General features: G+C 36.0%; 1 protein-coding gene across 3 annotated transcripts in view; it reads left to right on the top strand.

Annotated features, from left to right (window-relative positions):
- SEMA3D (semaphorin 3D) overlaps positions 1 to 22,834 on the top strand; it is a 244,634-nt gene that overhangs the window by 204,950 nt on the left and 16,850 nt on the right. For all 3 annotated transcript variants that reach the window (XM_066353974.1, XM_066353975.1, XM_066353976.1), the window contains 5 exons: positions 7,431 to 7,653; positions 10,345 to 10,433; positions 12,837 to 12,878; positions 16,871 to 17,028; positions 19,161 to 19,225. In XM_066353974.1, the coding sequence (XP_066210071.1) occupies positions 7,431 to 7,653; positions 10,345 to 10,433; positions 12,837 to 12,878; positions 16,871 to 17,028; positions 19,161 to 19,225 (577 nt within the window). The remainder of the gene's footprint in view (positions 1 to 7,430; positions 7,654 to 10,344; positions 10,434 to 12,836; positions 12,879 to 16,870; positions 17,029 to 19,160; positions 19,226 to 22,834) is intronic.

Here is a 22,834-nt window from a genome sequence, read left to right as displayed (position 1 = left end):
TTCAGTTCTTAAACCAGTGTCTTATCAAAAAAGTGAAAAGAAAGTACTTAAATTTTGTGTGTGTGTGTGTGTGAAGAGAACATTTCACATGAGATCTATCTTAACAGATTTTTAAGTTCACAATGCAGTATTGTTATCTATAGGCATCATGCTGTACAGTAGATCTCTAGAACTTACTCATCTTGTGTAACTGAAGTTTTATACCTATTGATTAATTACTCTCCAGTTTATACACTCCCCAGATCCTGGAGGAAAAGAATCACATTTCTTGTCTTTGCTCCATGACTCCTATAGGTGGGATCATGCAATATTTATTTGTCCTTCGCGACTGACTGGTCACACTCACAGTGTCCCAGTTTCACTTCTGCTGTCACATATTGCAGGATTTTCTTCCTTCTTAAAGCTGAATAACATTCTATTGTATACATATACCACATTTTTTAATCCAGCCATACATCAGTGAACATTTAAGTTGTTTCCACATTCAGTATAAAGATTCTTTTAAAAATTAGGACTAAAACTGTATCATCCAGAAATCTACTTCTGGGTATTTATTCAAAAAAATTTAAGTCAGGATTTTGAAGAGATAAGCACTCTCTTGTTCCTTGCCGCACTATTCACAATAACCAAAATGTAGAAAGTACCTGTTTGTGAGTTCAAATAGTTAAGAAATGTATGTTTTACTACTTTTGAATCATTTTGCCAGTTTTTTACAATTTATAAACCTCTAATTATGTAAAAATAACAAATTCCATTTCCCCCAAATAGTTTCTGCTTTTACTGTTAAACTTTTATTTTTATTTTTAAAAAGTCAAAACTTACACATGAATTTTCAAACTAAGGTTCCATTTTCTGATAGGGAGCAAAATGTGATAGTTATAAATACTATCTTTTAATTTTTAACTTGATTTAATTGATTTCATTTATGTACTTTGGTGAATGATAAATTGTAATCCCCACTAATAGCTTAAATCCAGAAAACATAGTCTTTTTAGTAAGAAAAGAAAAAAAAATGTCCTATAAAAACGTGAGTAAGAATTATAAATCTCAAATAGACCCTGTATAAACATTTCCACTTTCCAAATCTATTTTAGAAATGTATATATTTTAAAAAAATTAAAAATACTTTTTCAGAATTCATATTTATATATTAATCAATTAGCTATTTAATTTACGTGGCCCATTTCAAAAACACAATCTTAGATGATTTTTTTCAGCTACCACCTAATATGAAATAATAAAATATCTTCCTTTGTATACATATTAAATTCTCACTAAACTAGAAGCCCCACCATATACAACTCCTCACATGAAATTTTTCTTTAGAGAAAACCAAAGGAAAAAAACATGCCTTCCTTAACATTAGGGCCCTTATTGTCCCTCTGCTGTGAGATAAAGTCTCTCTAACTCAGGATGAAGTAGATAGGTGTAATAATCCTAATTTATTTCCCACCAATTATTAAGACTTTCTCACACTGTAAAAGACATTGAAATATCAAAAAGTTCTTTTGATTCCAGGCCTACTAGAATATTCATCATACCAAATATGTTACTATGGACCAGCGCTGGGCCCTGGCATATCCATGTGTTCTAGAAAGGCATTTTTTACTTAACCTGTCAAATCATCACTTCCTTAACTGAGCTGGTTTATTATTTTGTTTCAACAAAGCAAATCCTGTAGGGGGTTGAATCATAGAATAATGATACCTAATGTCAATAACTCAGTCAGATGAGATACCTGTAATGGTGCTTACCTAGAACTAAAATGATTGCTGAGACATAGGAGACAGAGAGAGGGACAAATACGCTCAGACAGACAGGAAGGGAGAGAGATGAGAAGCAGCAATTCTTCATTGCGGCACCTTAGTTGTTCATTGATTGCTTTCTCATATGTATGTGCCTTGACCAGGAGGCTCTAGCTGAACCAGTGACCCCTTGCTCATGCTAGCAACCTTTGGGCTCAAGCCAGCAACCATAGGGTCATATCTATGATCCCATGCTCAAGCCAGTGCCCCGGAGTTTTGAACCTGGACCCTTTGCATGGATAGGCTGATGCTCTATCCACTGCACCATGGTCAGGCTGATTGCTGAGATATTCTAACTTCCCCTGGGAAAGTTAGAATGTTACTAAAGTTAGAATGTTGGGAAACAGCAGGAGTTTGAGAGGACTATGGAACCTAGAAGTTCCAAAATTTTTTGGATAACCTGTTTTGTCTTCCTGACTCACCTAAAATATTGGGTTTTGCATGATGACACACTTAGAGAGCTAATGATTCTCAGAATTTTAAGTCTTCGTTGATCTCCTAAATTAGATTTGAGTTGTCACTTCACAGGCCCCATTAAATAAGGATTTTCTTTATTATACTGTAGACAAGAGATGTGTGAGATAAACATAGGTGTGCCTGACCAAAGAAAATGAGTAATTTAAAAATAGTATCTTAAACTTCCTTTTGATTTGTAATGTGTTTGACTGCGACAGTCTTACCAGCGGGGCCTGAAGATACGGAAGAATTCTCCCCAGTGCCGTATGCCAGTGATTTTCAACCTTTTTTGAGCCGCGGCACATTTTTTACATTTACAGAATCCTGGGGCACACCACCTACCAAAATGACACAAAATGACACTCTAACACAGTACATATTATACATATAGTTAATAATATAGTTTCTAAATGTATTTATACTCACTTAGTGTGAAACCTGGGCCTGTTTTGATGAACACAAAAGGGATATCCTGGCAGGAATGGTAGAAAGACACACACGAAGCTCTTCCTCAACAGTTCTCAGTCTCTCCCTGTTTTTAGTTTTTATTGCAGTCAAGCTTGAGAAGCTCAGCTCACATAGATATGTGGTTGAAAACAGGAGCAATGTCAAAATAGCTTTGTTGGCCAGAATGGGGAACTCCTTGGCAACAGATAACTAAAAGCTGTTCAAAGGAAGATCAGCTAACTTTAGCTTTAAAGTTAGATAACATTGTGATGCATTGTATATCACCCTCTGCGGGGGCCTCTTTTAAAAAGAAAAAGGTCAAATATCTATGTACACCATCAGGATAGACATAACCAGCTGAGGCTGAGGCTTCATCTAGTGGTGGCAACATTTACCTCCAGTCCTGACCAGGATTAGAAATCGGGACCATGGGGAGGAGTAGGAGCTTCAACTACTTGCTGCGGCCACACAATGACAAGTGCGCGGCAGCCCGAGCGGGGACCTTCCTGGGTGTGGATGAGAGGCGGCCTACTATTGGTTCATTGCTAGTGGTCGGGATGAATCCTAGAAGGTGATTGGTCAGTGAGCGTTCCCTGTGCCTCCACTCTTCCTGTCGCTGATAGCTGGAGGGATTGTGAGGGGAATGTTTATGTTCGGATGGAGGCGGCTGGCGGTGGGCCGGATAAATAGCCTCCGCAGGCCATATCCGGCACGCGGGCCGTAGTTTGGGGACCCATGTTTAATTTCCCCACGGCACACCTGACCATGTCTCACGGCACACTGGTTGAAAAACACTGCCGTATACTATCTTCTCATTCATGCACCTGAGGAATACGGCTAACATTTTGTTGTTTTGTTTTATTTTGTTTTAAACAAGGCTTTCCTAATTAATTTAAAATCCATGAGAAACTGTAGGGAAGTCTCGTTTTATGCATCACTGGCTCATAGATGTCTCCCTATCATATAAAAATTCAGTTTTATTTTCTCCTCAATGTTTGTTCACTGCAACTTCCACTCATTGGGTGACAAACTATTACTTTGTCTTCTCTTCTCTAGATTACTAAGACTATCTTTAATTTTCCCCTCTCAGGATTTTGATTCTAGAATGGAGAATCTGGAGCAGGACTACCACATGAGTCTCCTGACTCCAAAGTCCTAAAACTGAAGACGTGGAAGAGGTCATATACAAAGAATCACTTCCATTTCCCTTTAGCTGTGTCTGGGTTGTGTTTCTCAGAAATTATGAGAGACAACTGATTTTAACTTTCTTTTTTGTAGAGCCAGCATTCACTTTTAAAATAAGGTTCTCCAAATCCCAGACTACTTACTCTGTTCAACCATGTTTTCTTTTTCTGGTATAGAAATTCCTCTAAAGGAAAGGGAACCTTACGAGAGAAAGAGAGAAGTTTTTACCTCTGTATTTGTACCCCGGCCTTGCTATCTTTGATATTAAATATAGGGTCTTTCTCTGGTCATAGCTGTTATAAACTGACTCTTAGATGAATAAGCTGGGGGATAGGATGATCCCTATCAAATCTGCATTTTTTTTTTTACTTTGGAAATAAAAATCAGATCTTTTTTTTTTGGTTTACTTTTCCCAGTTTGCTGGAAATGAAAGCCTGGTTTAGTTTTTTTCTTGTGCCAGTTCTTTCCTCAGGTTAGTTAGTCATTCCTCTGATTTGTTTAAAAGGAAACTGCAACCTGCAGAGAACAGCCTGAAGCATTAGGGGGAGAAAACTTTTAACAGCTGCCTGGTGCTGGCCAAGGGGCAAATTCTCTCATTGGGTAAAAACTATTTTTCTGCCTCCTCTTATCCATTGTTTCCTACTGCACGACTAAAAGCCCTCTGCAAACACCTGGGTCTGCCAAGCATAATCTGATCACACGCAGCCACTCTGGCCGCCAGCCAGGAGAGATGGGCACTTACCCTCGGCTTGTTGCTGTGGAATTTACCCTCTCATCTCGGGGTTTGTCTAGGCAGGTCTCTTTTCTACTCTTTTGTCGGTATTATTTCCAGCAAGATAATGACATTTTAAACTTCTGTAAATTACTCTTTTTTTTCCCCTTTCAAATTTTCATCTATCTTGTTTGCAGACCAGTAAGTGGAGACACAGATAAGCTCCTTGGAGCTTATCATAGAAGTGAAATTAGTGGAAGTCAGGCAAATGTTAGAAAACTGGAGGCAGAATTAAATGGACCTCTACAGTGTATTCAGATGGAGCGTGTTAATTCATAGAAATTAAAAAAATATATAAATAGAGAAAAATCTGCTAGGTTTTTAATACCTGGGGTGTAAAACAGCAGTTGGAAAATTTTATAGGGCTTTCTAAAGGAATATAGTGGAATATGCTCATTTGTTTTAGATGTAGCATTTTCCTGCATTTTCTCTTTTTTCCTTTGCAGAATTTTTTTTTTTCCTGTTTGACTCTTACCTGCATCTCTTGCTTGGCATCTCAAGTTATTTTTAGATCTGTATGCTGTGCAGCTATATGATATCAAAGGAAAAATTCCTCTGGTTTTTAATGTACTACAATAACAATACTTGGTTCAAACTGTACTGTCTTAAACCCCAGGGAGAAACTCTCCCAAATCACTTTCATTTGTGAAAGCACAGTGAGGACGTGGACCCAAGAGATCACGCGTCACAACCTGGAGGAAAAAGATCTTATGCAAACACTGGCAGCGTGCCAGGAGGAAAAGCTGCCACAAAAAAACACATTTTCAAAGATCATTTTATAATGGTCAATAGAAACCAGGTTTTCCTTCTTTTCTTTCTTTCTTAGATTTTATGACACTTAAATCCTTTTTGTTCATAGTGAGCAATGAGGAAAATTGTCCTATTTGTTTCTTTGCTAAATGCCCATATCTTCATTCATCTGTATTTTCCCACATTAAAATCACGAAGGATTTGAAAATGTAATTCCAAAAACTGTGGCTTCAATGTCATCATATTATTTCTTTGGAAATTTTGGCTACTGTGTAAGTACAGCTGCAAAGTCCAAAGAGATTTTTTTTTTCTTATTAAGTTGAAGGCCTGTTTCGAAAATATAATGCAGGCAAAATCTTGCTTTTGCTTTGATTTTAATGATAGACCAACCAGATTGTGCCACAAGCATTATAAGCTATAAGCCCACTCTAAATTGCCTTTAACTGAGCTTCAAACATGCAGCCTCTAATTGGGCAGGAGCTTTGAATTATTTGAGCTCCATATCCATTTTGAGTTGCAGCTTAATCTGTTTAATATGGGGTTCCTTCCTTTATAGAGTTGAAAGATTCCACTTGGCTGAAGGCTAAGTGCTAGAAGCCAGACACAGACTTAGATCTTTAGACCAACATCCAGTTAAGAATATCCTAAGTCATTACCAAATTACTAGTATTCTAAGATATTTCTAACCTCGTTGGTGCAGACCTTGAAAAAATCAATACATATCAAGAAAAGATCAGTTTATTAAGACCAGATAAACAAGATTTTTGTGAAAGATAAAGATATTTTCAAATTAATTAAAAAATTATTGTAATATGCAGATGATGTTTAATTGACTTGTACACTTGAAACTGTGGTTTTGCAAACCAATGTCAACCCAATAAATGCAATTAAAAATAAATTTTAAAAAATTTTAAAATCACAAACATATTAATAGGGATGTTTTGTTATATTAATAGATGTTTTGTACAACTTTTATAAATATATATTTAAATATAGTGAATTACTGGTACAAAATTGGATCAGGGTCATATTTGTGACTTTAAAGATATCTTAGCATCTTTAGATCACTGAGAATGACCCTATTGACTGTTTTGAGTAAGAAGTATGATATGTTTTGGAAATTTGACAGCATTCTAATTAATGCCTAATCTAAATTGTTCACTTCAGTGGAAATTATTTCCAACTTGTCAAAAATTTAAAATATGAAGAAAGCAGCATATTCTTAAAGCTTTCCTCAATGTAACTTATTTTCTTCCCTATGCCTGCATCATATAGCCAAAGTTTTTCATTTCAAAAGAATCAGTGCATTAAGAATTCAAATGTGAACTACTAAATTACAATATACTGAAATCATAAAATAGACTTAGAATATAGGAGTGGAGATATATACTAAAAAAGTGATTATAATTATCTACAATACTCATGTTCTTTGGATAAAGACATCAAATCATTTAATTTGTACTAATATGAATTTTTAACATTTCCACCAGGGGGCAGAGTATGCTAACTATTGAATTGGTGGACCCTAAAAGGCTCACAGACAATTTTAGACAGAAGAAAGTTCCACAGATCCTAGGGGAAGACCTTTTAAGTTGTTTGCCGTATAATTTTCACACCAGTTATAATTATGGTTTTAATTTAAAAATGAAATCTTAAATTAATTGAAAGAAATTGAAAGTAATGGTTTCTCATATTCCCATGTTTACAGATTACTTCATAATTATTTCAACTTGAATTTCATTATTTTTATAAGAAATAAAAATCTTCATAGGAACAAAGTTAGTTATGGAAACTTCAGAAAATATGGGCAAATAGAATATATAATATTTTTGAGAGAGAAGATTGGATGTAGGTATGTCTGAGTTAAACTGCATTTAAAAAATTGCATTTATTAGTCAGCTCACCTTTCCTTTTATATTAGCAATGATTATTGGAAGAAGAAAGTAGAAATTTTTATTAGAATAAAGTAGAAATTTATGTGATGCATGAATATTATTTCCCTCATTTCTTTTCAGTGTCCAAGCAAAACCTATGATCCACTGATCAAATCCACCCGAGATTTTCCAGATGATGTCATCAGTTTCATCAAGCGACACCCTGTGATGTATAAGTCAGTATATCCAGTTGCGGGAGGGCCGACATTCAAGCGAATCAATGTGGATTATAGAATGACGCAGATTGTGGTGGATCACGTCGTCGCAGAAGATGGCCAGTATGATGTAATGTTTCTTGGAACAGGTACGCTAGAACAAGAGTATACTTTCCTTCCAAGGCGTTTTTAATTATTACACAGAGAAAACAAAAACTTCTAAGATATTTATTGGTCAAAAGCAAAATGAGTAATTACTAGCTAACATCTAGTCGGAATTTTTTTGTTGTGTTCAGATGTCTCAGTCTTTCCTATTGGAAGATTATGCCTTACTCTTCGCCACACCCATTATTGGCCTCTTTTCCTCATTAGCTCTTGTTTTAGGATTTACATGCACAGAGATTTTGGAGGTTACCTTGCTGAGGAATTCTTCAGACCAGGATAGATGCATTTCTTTCCAGGTAGTCATTTGTTAGTTAGTATTTCTTAAAATGGCATAACGTGAGTGTTGAATTGACCATCATAAATATCTTCTTGTCTTCTTTGGTATTTATTTGAGATTTCAAAATCTATTTGTGTATTGTGACTGCAGTGCACCTCCTATAGATTAGATGCTCATTACATATTTGTTGAATGACTATAGACCAAAATTAAACAAGTTGGACAAAGCAATGTTTCTTTATTTTCAAACTTCACATTTCCCTTTCCCTACAGACATATTTGATAAGCCAGACCCCAAAGGATCCTTTAACCCAGTTTTGAAAATCAGTGACTTAAGATGGTTTTTAAAAATAGTTACACATTACTTTGTAAAGCTTTTTAAGTAGAAACTTCCTCTTCTTGGGGATTTTATTTCTTATCCTTGAATTTTGTAGATTAAATAGCACTTTCATTATTGGGGCCTGTTGGGGTTGTTTTTGTTTGTTTTTGTCTGACAACTCAGTGATTACAAAACAATGAAAAAATATTTTTTTCTAGAAAGAGACCTATTATTTAGCATATCTCAAAAATAAGAAAAGTATTATCTAAGAATAAAACATGTATCATTAACATAGATACATTGCATCTTAGTATGTAATTTAATGGTTCAAGCATTGCATAATGAAAGATACCAGTTTTCAAGAAATGAACATTTTTATAGAACTAAATTTTGAGAAGTACAGACAATGTTAGAATAATTTTATCCTAAAAAATATGTTTGTTCTATAGAAGTTAGGTTTATTAGAAAGCATGTGTGTAAAAGATTCAAGAACTTTCAAGAAAGGAGTCAAATCTGATTATGTTGCAAATGACAGTTCCAAGGCCAAGGAAAAGAAGTTATGTTCCCAGTGCTACAAAGACTGCTACTGAAAAGTCAATGCTTGAAATAATTCGGTTGTCAATAGTTCTAATAAGCTTGCCACTTAATTTCTACTATCTTCTCAAAGCTCATTCAAAACTAGTTTTTGAACATTTCAGTGTCATAAATGTCGTTCTGCCACTAGGTGGTAGTATGTAACTTTTGCTGATTAAATTATAAGGCTGCTAAGATAGATTTTCAATTTTGACATTTGGAAAATCTATATTTAATATTTTTTAAGGATCGCAGAGTCACTTAAAGACTATCTTGTGTAAACAGGATTATTACCACCCATGTTAATACACTCCAACCACTGTGCTTAGAACTTTAAGAGCATCTATTTTGTATAAGTTAATTTGCAAATATGATTCCTTTCTTTTAATAAAATGTTCTTTAGATTGTCTTTCTGTAATCATGTGCCACTTCGTGTAACTGCAATATAAGATCTTGTACTTAAAGCATCTTTTAAAAATGTTGAATTTTGGTTTATATTATTAACCATTTTATAGTTTTATTATATTCAACTAAAATAATCTTAAAACTTTGGTTTCTAGCTTGCTAATAATGTTTCTGTATATAAAATACATTTGATAAGTTAAGTTACAGTTTCCTTCATGTAGATAACTTTAATGATTTCTCTTTCATTTGTTAATATTATTTAAATATATATATCTTTCCTTTTTTTGTGAATTGAATATATTACTGAATAAATATTTGTTACATCAAGAGAGATCAAGAAGTTGAGATTTTTTACTCTAATGTATTTAACTTTTTAAATGAAGTTTCAAAATATTATTTCATTTTTGTTATCAACCAGTGAGCTATATATGAGCTATATATATTCTTCTTGTTAGGAATATAATCCAAGCACATGACCTTTTTTTTTTTTTTTTTTTTTTTTGGTATTTTTCCGAAGCTGGAAATGGGGAGGCAGTCAAACAGACTCCCGCATGCACCCGACTGGGATCCACCGGGCACGCCCACCAGGGGGCGATGCTCTGCCCATCTTGGGGTGTCGCTCTGCTGCAATCAGAGCCATTCTAGTGCCTGAGGCAGAGGCCACAGAGCCATCCTCAGCACCTGGGCAAACTTTGCTCCAGTGGAGCCTTGGCTGAGGGAGGGGAAGAGAGAGACAGAGAGGAAGGAGAGGGGGAGGGGTGGAGAAGCAGATGGGCGCTTCTCCTGTGTGCCCTGGCCGGGAATCGAACCCGGGACTTCTGCATGCCAGGCTGACGCTCTACCACTGAGCCAACCGACCAGGGCCCAAGCACATGACTTTTAATATTTTTTTGTAAATATGTTTTATGAGATATATGCTATAATATTTTGGCAAGGGAGAATCATATACATTAAGCTTTACTTCATGCATGCTTTACTTAATCTGATTTTTTGAGAGACATTTAGAGAAATATTGGGATGTCATGTGAAGATTGCTAGCAATATGCTTACAACAAAACATTGAAGAAGAAATAGCAGGATCATGGGCACTGTATTTTTTCAGACATTGGGACAGTCCTAAAAGTGGTCAGCATTTCAAAGGAGAAGTGGAACATGGAAGAGGTCGTACTGGAGGAGTTGCAGGTATTCAAGGTAAGACTCCATCCAGAGTTCTGGGAGAAGAGATGCTGAAACTGACAAAGCTTTGATATAGGACATGTTTTTAATACATCATCACTTTTCCTGGAGAATTCTTTGCAAATAACTTCTTTATTTTCCTTTTCCTTAAGCAATGGAAAAAAAATGTTTAGACAATTAAAAATAAGACTCACTTCCCCCTGTAGAATACCACTGAGTGCAGGGCTCCTGGGGTTACCCCTCATTACTGCATTCTCGGAGCGTGTGGCCAGACAAATTGCCACAGTGGATAGAGCCTGGGTCTCTTGATACCCAGATGCTTTTCTATTTTATAAATTTTACTTTTAAATTTTCCTCAATTGAATTTGAGAAAACTGGAAAAGTTTTATGAGCCATTGCTTTTCTGTAAGAAAATTTAAAAAAATAAAAAAGCTTGTATGAAAGTAAGCCTTCAGGTATGTTAAATTCCTCTCACCCACCAAAATAGTTAATAAATATAAAATAATAGTTTTCTAGATTTTTGGAATGTCTTTGACTTTTAATAGTAAATTCTTTGTAGATACTTAATGAAAGTCAATTTTAAATTATTTTCTAAAGATAACTTTAGATATAAACTTTTATTGCTAGAAAAGCTTTTAAAAATATGCTCTTTTATAAAATTTGTTGTTGAAACAGTTTATTAAAACGAACTGTTTCCATGTAAGCATCTACCTATTACCTTAAAAGAGTGCAGAGCTCTCCTGTGAGGGGCTCGAGTTAACTAACATGCTGAGTTCACAGGATCTTGTTTACATTGTGAAGATATTAGTGGTCAAGAAGTTAATAAGAAAAAGACTTGCTTTCTGGCATCTACCTAAAACAAAGTCTTGGTGGTTCCAAAGAGAGAAGCTGATGTCAATGTAAATGTGAATACCAGAAGCCAAAAATAAAGCCCCCACAACACAGATAGGAGCATTAGAATAAATGTATTTGTCAGTTGTCAGGAACAATTGTATGTATTTCACTGTTAATATTAAATAACAAAACTGTTCTCTGAAGTATATAACATAAAAGATATATGGCTAGAACATTCTCACTTTAAAATTTTTTCTGCATATATTTTCTTAAACTTGTCACATTTGGTACTGTTTTGTTGTTTAATAAATATTGGCTAGTGAAAAATAAATGAATTTAGATAGACTAGATAGACCAATAGATAAAAAATTTTAAAATGTTTATTTTATTTTATTTTTTTAGTTTGGTAGCTTTTTTATTCAGGTATCTGATTTTATATTACATGCATCAAACCATTTCTTCTACAAATAAAACTGGTCATAGTTTATATCAAGATATTAGGTGCATCAATATCTTACAGTATTCCATAAAGAATGTGATCATCCACAAGGAGCACTACAGTGTGTCCGTAAAGTCATGGTGCACTTTTGACCGGCACAGGAAAGCAACAAAAGATGATAGAAATGTGAAATCTGCACCAAATAAAAGGAAAACCCTCCCAGTTTCTGTAGGATAATGTGGCAGCATGTGTGCATGCGCAGATGATGACGTAACACCGTGTAAACAGCAGAGCAGCCCACGGCCATGCCAGTCGAGATATGGATGGTACAGAGGAAAGTTCAGTGTTCTGTGGCTCGCTAAATTCGAATCCGTGACCAAAGTACAACATGAATATCGACACGTTTATAACGAAGCCCCACCACATAGGAATAACATTACTTGGTGGGATGAGCAGTTGAAGGAAACCGGCAGTTTGGTGGAGAAACCCCGTTCTGGTAGGCCATCAGTCAGTGATGAGTCTGTAGAGGCTATACGGGATAGCTACCTAAGGAGCCCTAAAAAATCTGTGCGTGAGCCACATCGAACTGCACTGAATAAGTATGAAACTGGGAGAGTTTTCCTTTTATTTGGTGCAGATTTCACATTTCTATCATCTTTTGTTGCTTTCCTGTGACCGGTCAAAATTGCACCATGATTTTACGGACACACTGTATATAAGTCTTGAAAACTCTGCTCCTGGAACAAGATTTTCAACTACTGATCTAAGTAAGGGCAGGAAAATGTAATAAATAATTATGGAGATGTTCTTGTCAACACTAGTTTGAACTATATGAAAGCAGTTAAGATAAGCAGACTTAGAAGAAGGAGAAACCTTGTAGGAACTGAGAATGATTTTCAGTGTAGTTTCTCATACAGTTAGTTGATTTTTCTTTAATAAGATTCTTTAAAATAACTGTTTTGATAACTTCTATTAAAGTAGACTCACTACCCATCAGAAGGAAATAGTCCACATTAACATCCTCTCCTCCCTGTGTAACAACAGAGCCTTAAAGTTTACTTCACTGATCTTTGGTACAAGATAATATAACATACCGGCTACTAGAAAGACTGTTAATGCTTAGTAACATCTAATTTCTTTTTCAGCACTCATCAGTCATCTTGAACATGGAGTTTTCTTTGAAGCAGGTATTTTCTCATTTTTGTGTACAATTTAACCACATAGCAACAGGGTGATTGAATCAAAGTTTAATTTTAGGGAAAATCTATTGAAATTGGATGTTAAATTATAATGATAGAAAAAGCTTTAGTGTTTATTTTATAACTGATTAAAGGCTGTTATTTCAGCCTTGCCTTAGGACAAGTAAAACCAAATTTCATTAACTGAATAATTTAGTCTCCCCTTTCCCTGGCTCTTGAAAATTGAACTCACTTTTCTAGTCTCATGAGGAAGACTTTCTGTCAAGGGCATGAAGTAATTCCTGTAGACTGCCAACCCTAATCATTAAAAATGGTTTTTAATCAGGGAGTCTAGGAGTTAGACTATGAACTGGGGTGGGAAATAGCCCAACAGTTAACCATCCTATCATTTAATATATGACTATAGAATCAATTTCCTCAACAACAAAGTTAGAAAAATAATATCTACTACCTAATAAATGGAATGTTGCATGCAAAATTTTAGACCGAGAGCTGGTACGTTGTCAATGTAAAGTCAATGATAGCGGATAATAATCACAATATTTTATATATTTTGCCATTATCAGATATGATACTCCAAGTCCCATCTGATTCAAAAGATTAAGATTTGCATTCCCATTTCTATATGTACCCCTAAAGTCTAAGAAAGTCATGTGATAACATATTCAATATTAAGTTGTTGCTAAAATTGTCTTAGATTGCTATGCCTAGTATTATACAGGTATTATTAAGGAAAAACTCTAAATAGGTTTTTTCTTCAGTATTTTCCATTTATTTGTTCATTCATTCAATAGTTAGTTGAGGTTGCTGTAAAGCCAGTAGCCAGGGCCACCATCACAGCTGCCTGGCCCATGCAGGTTCACATTAGTTTTGGACAGACGGTAATAAAACAATGGAGCCAAAAACTGGTGTGCCATTAGCTTTAATCCTAGTTTGCACCCGGCGGGCAAGAAATACACACAGTGGGAAGACACTTCCCTTTCCATTCTGGGCTCCCAAAGCCACTGACTTATCTGAGTTTCCTAGAATCAAAGGTTTCTAGCTCACCAGCCTCATTCTCCTCTGTTCCCCATCTCCTTCTCTCTGCACAAACTCTACACAAACTGGCTTCTTCTTCAGCACTCTGCCATCTTGGCTGCCTCTCCTCTCCTCCACATGGGCTTTTTCTACTCTCCTACAGCATGGGCCTCTCCTAGAACAGGGGTCAGGAAACTTCTTGGCTGAGAGAGCCATGAACGCCACATATTTTAAAATGTAATTCCATGAGAGCCATACAACTACCCGTGTAGTTATGCATTATCCAATAAAAATTTGTTGTCCTGGAGGACAGCTGTGATTGGCACCAGCCACCCACAACCTGAACATGAGCGGTAGGAAATGAATGGATTGTAATACATGAGAATGTTTTATATTTTTAACGTTACTATTTTTTTTATTAAAGATTTGTCTGTGAGCCAGATGCAGCCATCGAAAGAGCCACATCTGGCTCATGAGCCATAGGTTCCTGACCCCTGTCCTAGAACATAATCATTCTTCTCCTCTAATGCTTATCTCAGGAACCGAAAGAGAGCAAGCTCCCAGTCTGCCCCACTTTATAGTGTAGAAACCAAAACCTTTAATCCAATATGCAAACAAGGAAGTCTCTGATACAAAGTCACTTATCTGAGGCATAATGGGATTCCTCATGAGAGTGCACCACCCCACATCAAACAGGATGGGAAAGGCTTAGCCTTAAAACTAAGCCCCAGGCTACAAGGATCCTGCCTGCCTACAGCCCGCCCCCAACACACATTAATATAATCACACCCATCCAAAGCAAAAGGGCAACCAATAACATCACCTGGGCAATGGGCTTCCACCTGGGCAACGCCATCTTTAACAAAGTGAGCGTAATATATTTTATCTGCCCAACAGTGGCCTACTGCTGTCCTTGAAGGGTAGAGAGACGCATGGACAGCATAGCTTCCGGAAGGTCGTGGTGGAGCTGGGAAACAAAGGAACTGCTACAGTGCAGAAACCAATGGAAGCATGTGCTACGGAGACAGCGGAGGGGGACTGGTCTAAAAGGAAGCCCAGGGGAGCATGGAAAGAGAGCTACACACTGAGATATGTAACCTGAGCCATCAAGGATGTTGCTGTTAACCAGATAAAAGAAGGGGAGATGGGTGGGGAAATGTGTGCCCAGTAGAAGAGAACATTTGAAAAGATGTGAAGAGAGAGAGGCCATAGTTTATTCTAATAAGTTTCTGTACAATTAGAACAAAGGGCATGTGTGTGCTATAGGGACAAGAGGCTAGAACTGAATCTGGAGAAATAAGACAGAGCAAGATTAGGTACATCTTTATACATCCTCCTAAGCAGGTTATCAGTTTTATCTAAGGACAATGAAATGTTTAAGCAGGAGGTTGCAGTGATAAGATTTTCCTTTTAGAGAGATCAGTCTGGGGTGGCAGTGCCAAAGATAGATTGAGTCTTAGGTTAGAGGTGGGTGATGTTGGAAAACAAGGCTAAAGCCAGCGGAAATATTAGGACACTTACATGTAATCCAGGAAAGAAATGATAAGGACTGGAACAAAGCAGTGGAGAGGGAGAAGAGAAAATAGATTAGAGAGTTCTGTATGAGAGAATGGAAAAGATAAGGTGACAGACTGAAGGACAGAGAAAGAAGATTCAAAGACAACTCCCAGATTTGTGTCTGAGGTGGCTGGTAGCATGCCTATTGCCAAAGTGGGGTAGCAGGAGTTGATTTAGGGGAAACAGTGTGTCTACATTTGTGTTGTTTTTAAGGTACAGTCAGTCTCTGCACAATAAGAAGGGTAAAGAAATGAGAATAGAAAAGACAGAGGCCCAACATTTAATGCAAAGAAAGGAATCATTAAAGGAAACAGAAGTCAAGCAGAAATAAAGAAGAACTAGAGAAAGTCCTTATTTTTAAATATTATAGAGAATTGAATAAAACAAATACTGAAAAATGTACATTGTATTAGCCACCAGGAAGTCTCAACTGACAGTTGAATGGGTGGTAGAGGTAGAAGACAGATTTCTGTAGGTTGAGTACATGTATATTATTTGTGCCAGTATCTATTTTCTCACATTTTTTTCTCCATATAAAGTTTCACGTGGTCCACTAGAGTTGATCATGAGTTCTGGAAGGCACAGACTATGGCATAGTCACTTGTACATCTCCCTTTTCCCCACTCCCTCACCAAAACACATACATGCAAATGAATACATGTAGAGAGCAGTGCCACCAAAACACATACACGCAAATGAATACATGTAGAGAGCAGTGCCACCAAAACACATACACGCAAATGAATACATGTAGAGAGCAGTGCATTAATTTCAGAGCTTACTCTCAAAATAGAGTTATATTGTCTGGGCTTTTCAGCATTCTGTTGCCTTTCCTTTGTGCTGCAGCCACCCCCAGGTCTACTTAATACTTCTTTCACAGGGATACCAAATACTTTCTCTCCCACTTATAACTCATTTTCCTTCAGGGATCAGTATGTACTTCATTAGCAAATGAAATGGTTAGTTAAAACCACAGGCAAGTTTTATAAATCTCTTTCCAGTCATCTCTTATGCAAGAAACGTGTCAGGTGAGGACCATCAGGATTGCCTATAGCATGTGTGCTTGATATAATCTACCAAAAATATTTTCATCTATTGAGAAGGAATTTGCCATTTTAATTCCTCAGTCTAGTAGCTGGTTTTTAACCTTCCTACATTACTGCTAAGGTTACTCTAGCCCTATAGAAATGCTCCATTTCAATTATCAGGGTCTTCACATCGCCATCCTGCCAGAGGTGGGAGTGATTTGACTTATCTTACTTTTTGTTACATGTCTGTACAGGTGTTTATTATGAGCAGGACACCTGGGAGACAGAATTTGATCTGTGATGTTGTTTCAAGATAGGGAAATTCTTAAGACTAGCTTGAAAGATGCTGTTAATTTATTTGTTTTGCCTGTTTTGCAGCAACAATTATACATTGGCTCCCGAGATGGATTGGCTCAGCTCTCATTGCACAGGTGTGACACTTACGGGAAAGCCTGTGCGGACTGTTGTCTTGCCAGAGACCCCTACTGTGCCTGGGATGGAACTGCATGCTCTCGATATACACCCACTTCAAAAAGGTACGAGGCACATGGAGTTGTTATGATGCCTCCTTTTCTGTACAACGAATATTTCACATGAATACCTTGTCTTAAGTTTAAATTAAAGAGAAAATATTATATAGAAAGCCTGGTGTATAGAAGGAATATTTAGATTAAAATATTTTCTAGGTTTACATAACACTACATTTTGAAGAATAAAAAAAATGTTTTGAAATTCTGAAAAGTAGAACTTTAAAAAAAACCTGATATATTGTTTATATTCTTTTTTCTTTATTGGTGTTAAACACCATTAAAATTTGTTTTCTTTATTACTTTATTCTTTCTATATTCATCCCTTATTTCTAAATAGTTATGCACTTATTGTTTTGCATAGTACGTGTAGATATATATGTTTGTGAAAGTATCCAGTGACTTGGTACAATTTTACTTTTATAGTAATAATTCTAACTTGGCTAATTTCTGCCACTCACGTATATTTAAACATCAAAATATGCCCTATTATTTGTACTGCGTTGATTTATGTGCTTAAAAACAATGCTATTATGAGTCAACAATTCCCAGCCAGGGATTTATACTACACTCACATGGGCCGAAGTATCCAAGTTATATGTTCAAAGATGTTCATTTCAGCATTTTTTAAATTAAAAAATTAATGTCTGCCCATTAATATGACTGATGCTAGCTAAATATATTATAATACAATTATTTTTTAAATGTGGAACATAGTAGTAATATATCTGTCAAAGTATATTTTCCTTTAGGCAAAAAGTCAGCTAATTGTATATGGCATTATTATTTTTTTTAATCTTTAGGTCTTTATTAACAAAATAAGGTAACAGGTGAGCATATGTTAGTTTCATACTACTATACACTTTTTATTTTGAAATTTATCTGATTTGTCAAATTGCAAATTTTAGGGATGACAGATTGAATATATAGTACAATAGCAGATACCTCTTAAAATTAGGAGGAATTTTATAATCCTTGAAATTGGGATTATAAATTGAAAATAAGAAGTTACCAACATTTTGTTATAGATTTTGTTCAAGAATATACTCATCACAATGAGTATCTGGGGAGTGCTTTTCTTTTCTAAAAGCTAAAAAATAAGATTGCATATTAGTTGGTAATGAACCTTCAGTTTGATGAATTGACCCTGTTCCTTAAGAAGTCAAGATTTAAAAATATTATTGATCTCTGTACCTTATACCATCATACGTTTTTCTTCTTGTACTTCCCAAGGCTATAGCTATGATTTGCAGACATGCCACTGTGATATTTTCCCTTTACAGCATAATATCCTTGTGAGCCAAAAAAATGTGTATGAAAGATGAATCTTGTTCAGGGTTGTCATTGGGTCAACATTGTCCTTAGAACACTATTGTTATTGCAGAAGTTTAGCTGTGACTTCTGTGATCTCTGAAGTGATAATATAAAATAGCCAAAGAAAATAAAAATATATTTAATTATATAATAATTTCTTTAACTTAGATGTAGCAATTTTTTTTCATATAATAAGCTATTTTCTTTTAAGGAAATATGTGACAATAATGCACAAAACCATTATTTTATTATTACCATTATCATCACTACTATCAGAAAACGTGAACTGCAGATCAGCAAAGACAAGTGACATGTGGGCCATTCACACCACATCAAATCTGTTCTCCTATTTCAAGTGACAGTATTTTACTTGTTGCTTAATAAAATCTAATACTGAATCTTCGTATGATAAGGTGTTTTGTATTTGTATGTACTTTCTTAGCCACTAACTAAGGTTGTTTTACATCATATTATTTTCCCTATGACTGACTTAAAAAAGAGGGCAAGGGTGGTTATTCCCATTTGATATATGTAAAACCTGGATTATATTTATAGTCAACCTATTTTGTTGTCAAAAGTCAGAGAAAAAAGAACACCATAGTAGTTAAATTCAGATCATCTTATTGCCCAAATAGGATTCATCCTGTTAGGATTCTACTACTAATAATAATAATTTATTTTAACGTTAGTGATTGAAATTGCATTTAAGTTGAGCAGTAAGATAAGCATAGTTCTGTTTTTGCCACTGTTATTAATGTTAGCTGTAAATTTTCTATGTTCCAGTTATCATGCTTGAAGTTCTAAACAGTTTAATTTGTTTTCTATAGGCGAGCTAGACGCCAGGATGTTAAGTACGGAGATCCAATCACCCAGTGTTGGGACATAGAGGACAGTAAGTATAGAGTTAATGTGCTTTTCTGTCATTTAAAATTCTAAGCCTAATCTTTTTGTGTCTTTTCATTATTTGACTTAAAACATTGATTATATAGGAAGATATCATTTTGTGTATGCTTATATTCTGAGAAAGCAACAGGAGATTTTATAAATCAACACCCTGTCCATGTGTCTAAGTGAATAATCCTTTGTTAGATCATTATTTCATATGTCTTTTAAAAATTCTATCCTTTTTTTTACTGCCTTATCTATTTTTGTAAAGTTTGAAAATTGTTAGTAGAGATAAAGCAAGATACAGTCCAAAACATACGGACATTTAAAGAAAACTCAAAAAGACCCTCCCAGGAAGGTCTGATAGAAATATAGGTTAGGCACCTTTTAGAAAGAAGTTTTAGTTAGCTTATGCATTATTACTGCTCACTTACTAATTCAGGTCTTCATTTCATCAGTAAATATTTATTAGTAGTTCCATGTGCATATAATTGTCTCAGCTATGCTTTGAGACAGTGAAACTCCTTAGAGAGCTTATAGTTCTTTGGGGAGATGTCATAAGGCACAATTAGTAATAAGGGAGTGTAGCAAAAGGAGAAATCACCAGAGACTGTGTAGTTCAGAGGAAATTTTATAGAAATTTGAAAAACTGAATATGAAAAATGCAGAGTGGAGAATAGGGAGTTTGTTGAGTAAGTGTGCAAATAAAAAAAATCTATAAAATTAGTTACTTTCCACTGTCAATATCTGCCATCAGCTAGAGAATTTAAGTGCACGTGCATGCACGCACGCACACACACACACACACACACACCCACACACACACACGGCTGGAGGGAGAAAAGAACTGCCTTGCTGTCATCACATTATTAGTAACCACCCCATGATTGAATAAACAACACAAATTTTATAGTCCCTAACTTAAGATCCAGCAATGTTTTCCTAATTTAAAAATATAACAATCATGTATAATGCATAATTTTATTCTTCTGAAAAGTAAGCCCTGGCTTAGAATCATGTTTAACTTCTCATTGTGATATGTACGTGACTCACTGTCCTATCCAGTGTTTTATTTGAAAATGATCACCATGTGCTGAGTGTACAGTTTTCCACATGTGCATATGACATTTATCAGGAAATATTATAGGTATTGAAGACATATCAATGAGCAAAAAAGAAAACAATCTGTACACTTGAAACCTATGTAACTTTATAAACCCCAATAAATTTCATTTAAGAAAATAAAACAAAACAAAAAAAAAACAAGAAGAAAAAATAAAACAATCTGTGTATTCACAGAACTTATATTGAAGTGTGTATTAGGGGAGGGAAAGGCAATAAACATAAAAACTAGTACAATACATGCTGTGTCTGATAAAGGTAAATGCTATGAAGAGATATAAAACACAAGTGCTGCCCATGGTCCTTACAATGACTGTCTCCTCTATACCACCCCCCATTCTTGCTCTAACCCATTGCAGACAGACTTTTCTAATCAGCATCATCACTTTACCCAATCCATTTAGTATCCGGGTCACCAGCAATTTCCTCCTTGCCAAATCCAATAGCCAATTTTCACTTCCCAGTTTTACTTCATCTCTAGCTCCTTCTTCCTTGAAACACTTTCATTACTTGACATCCATGCAGTGATGTGCTGGAGCCAGTTCTTATGCCTCATAAGAACTGATTGTTGATTAGGAAATTTGTAAGTTGGTTTTAACCCATCGGTAGTTTGAATCAGCCACGGTAGGCATTTTCACACCAGAAAAATCAACACAGACTAGAAATCAAAGCCTTGTATTTTCAGAGGTGCTGTCTCAACACACCTGTTCTTCATGGTCCTACATCTATCTACTTTACAGGTTGCTCCTCCTGAGTGTTTCTTTTTCATCTCACTATCTAAATATCCAACCTCTGCCTCTTAACTCTCTCTCTAGTACCATCAATGTCAATACTACCAGACTCCCAACTTCATGGTCCAGTCCTGAGTTTTCTCCTTGTGCAAGACTGTGTGCTCATCTGCTTACTCAAGAACACTTCTTCAATACCCAAAATTCATCTGCAATTATATGGCAAGAAAATGCTTATCTCCTCCAAAATGGGTCTGTTCTTCAGAATTTCTCATATTAATTAATAGTACCCCTATTCACCCAATTGTTTAGGTCAAAAAGCAGCTAGAAGTCATCTCTTGATTCTTCTCTTTCCTTGGCTTCCTGTCACCAACTTCTCTGTGAGATCATTGGACTCTGCAGCTACAACTATATAATCATCACCTCCGTAGATGCCCCCTTATGGAATCCTCCGTCCTCCCATGCGTCCATTAACCTGAGTTCCCTGCTTTCATGCTTGGCTACAGTCTGCATCTACTTCCACAGCGTAACCTTTCTAACATCTTCAGTCAGATCATACTATTCCCTTACTCAGTGGTGGGATTCAAATAATTTAACAACCAGTTCTCTGCCCTAATGACTGTTTTAAATATAAAAAATAATATACTGAAAGGTAATTTATTATTTCATGCATTTAATGCTTAAATAAGAACAATAGGCCTGACCTGTGGTGGCACAGTGATTAAAGCATTGACCTAAATGCTGAAGTCGCTGGTTCAAAACCCTGGGCTTGCCTGGTCAAGGCAAATATGGGAGTTGATGCTTCCTGCTCCTCCCCCTTCTCTCTCTGTCCTCTCTAAAGTGAATAAATAAAATCTTAAAAAAAAAAAACAGAACAATAAAAGTACACAAAACTAGATTATGTTATAAGAGTTTTAAAATATTAAGGAAAAAATATTAAATAATACCTGACAAAAAACAATAATGTAAGATGACAACTTGTCACCCCCCGGTCGTTTGGCACTTTTTCTCCTTACATTACATGGTTGTCTACTGAAGTTACAAACATGAGAGAATTCCATTGTAATCAAAGGTGTAATGAGTTTTATGAAATGAATAAATAAATATTACAACCATAGTTCTGTGAGATTTTTTTCACCTATGGATGGAATGAACATTACTATGGGCGCTTAGAATACACTGTTGAGCAAAGGAACATTAAAAAAAAGGAAGGAATGTAAATTAGTGACTTCCACATTGGGTGACTACTCAGCTGCCCACAATAGGAAGAACCCTGATTACAAGAGCCATTTTAACAACCAGTTCCCCAAACTCAACAAAAGTTAGGCATCAGTTCTGCCGAACCGGGGTGAGCCGGCTGAATCTTACCACTACCCTTACTCACAATCTTTCACTTGCTTCTTGGAACAATTAGTAAAAGCTCCACAGTCTTTACCACAACCTGTGAGACTCTATCTGATCTGGTTTCTAATCCAGTCTCTGACCCTTTTCATATCATTGTTGAATGACCCCCTGACTGTCTGCTGTTTGTTAAAAGCACCAATCTGGTTCCTGACTCAGCTGTGTTTACATTTGATTCCTCTGTACCTGAAAAACTCTTCTCGTTGGCCCTGGCCGGTTGGCTCAGTGGTAGAGCGTCGGCCTGGCGTGCAGAAGTCCCGGGTTCGATTCCCGGCCAGGGCACACAGGAGAAGCGCTCATCTGCTTCTCCACCCCTCCCCCTCTCCTTCCTCTCTGTCTCTCTCTTCCCCTCCCGCAGCCGAGGC

This window comes from Saccopteryx leptura, chromosome 12 (genome assembly GCF_036850995.1).
Source record: "Saccopteryx leptura isolate mSacLep1 chromosome 12, mSacLep1_pri_phased_curated, whole genome shotgun sequence".
Classification (NCBI taxonomy): domain Eukaryota; kingdom Metazoa; phylum Chordata; class Mammalia; order Chiroptera; family Emballonuridae; genus Saccopteryx; species Saccopteryx leptura.
The sequence above is the reverse complement of the archived record's forward strand: the minus strand, read 5'-3'. Positions and strand labels throughout refer to the sequence as shown.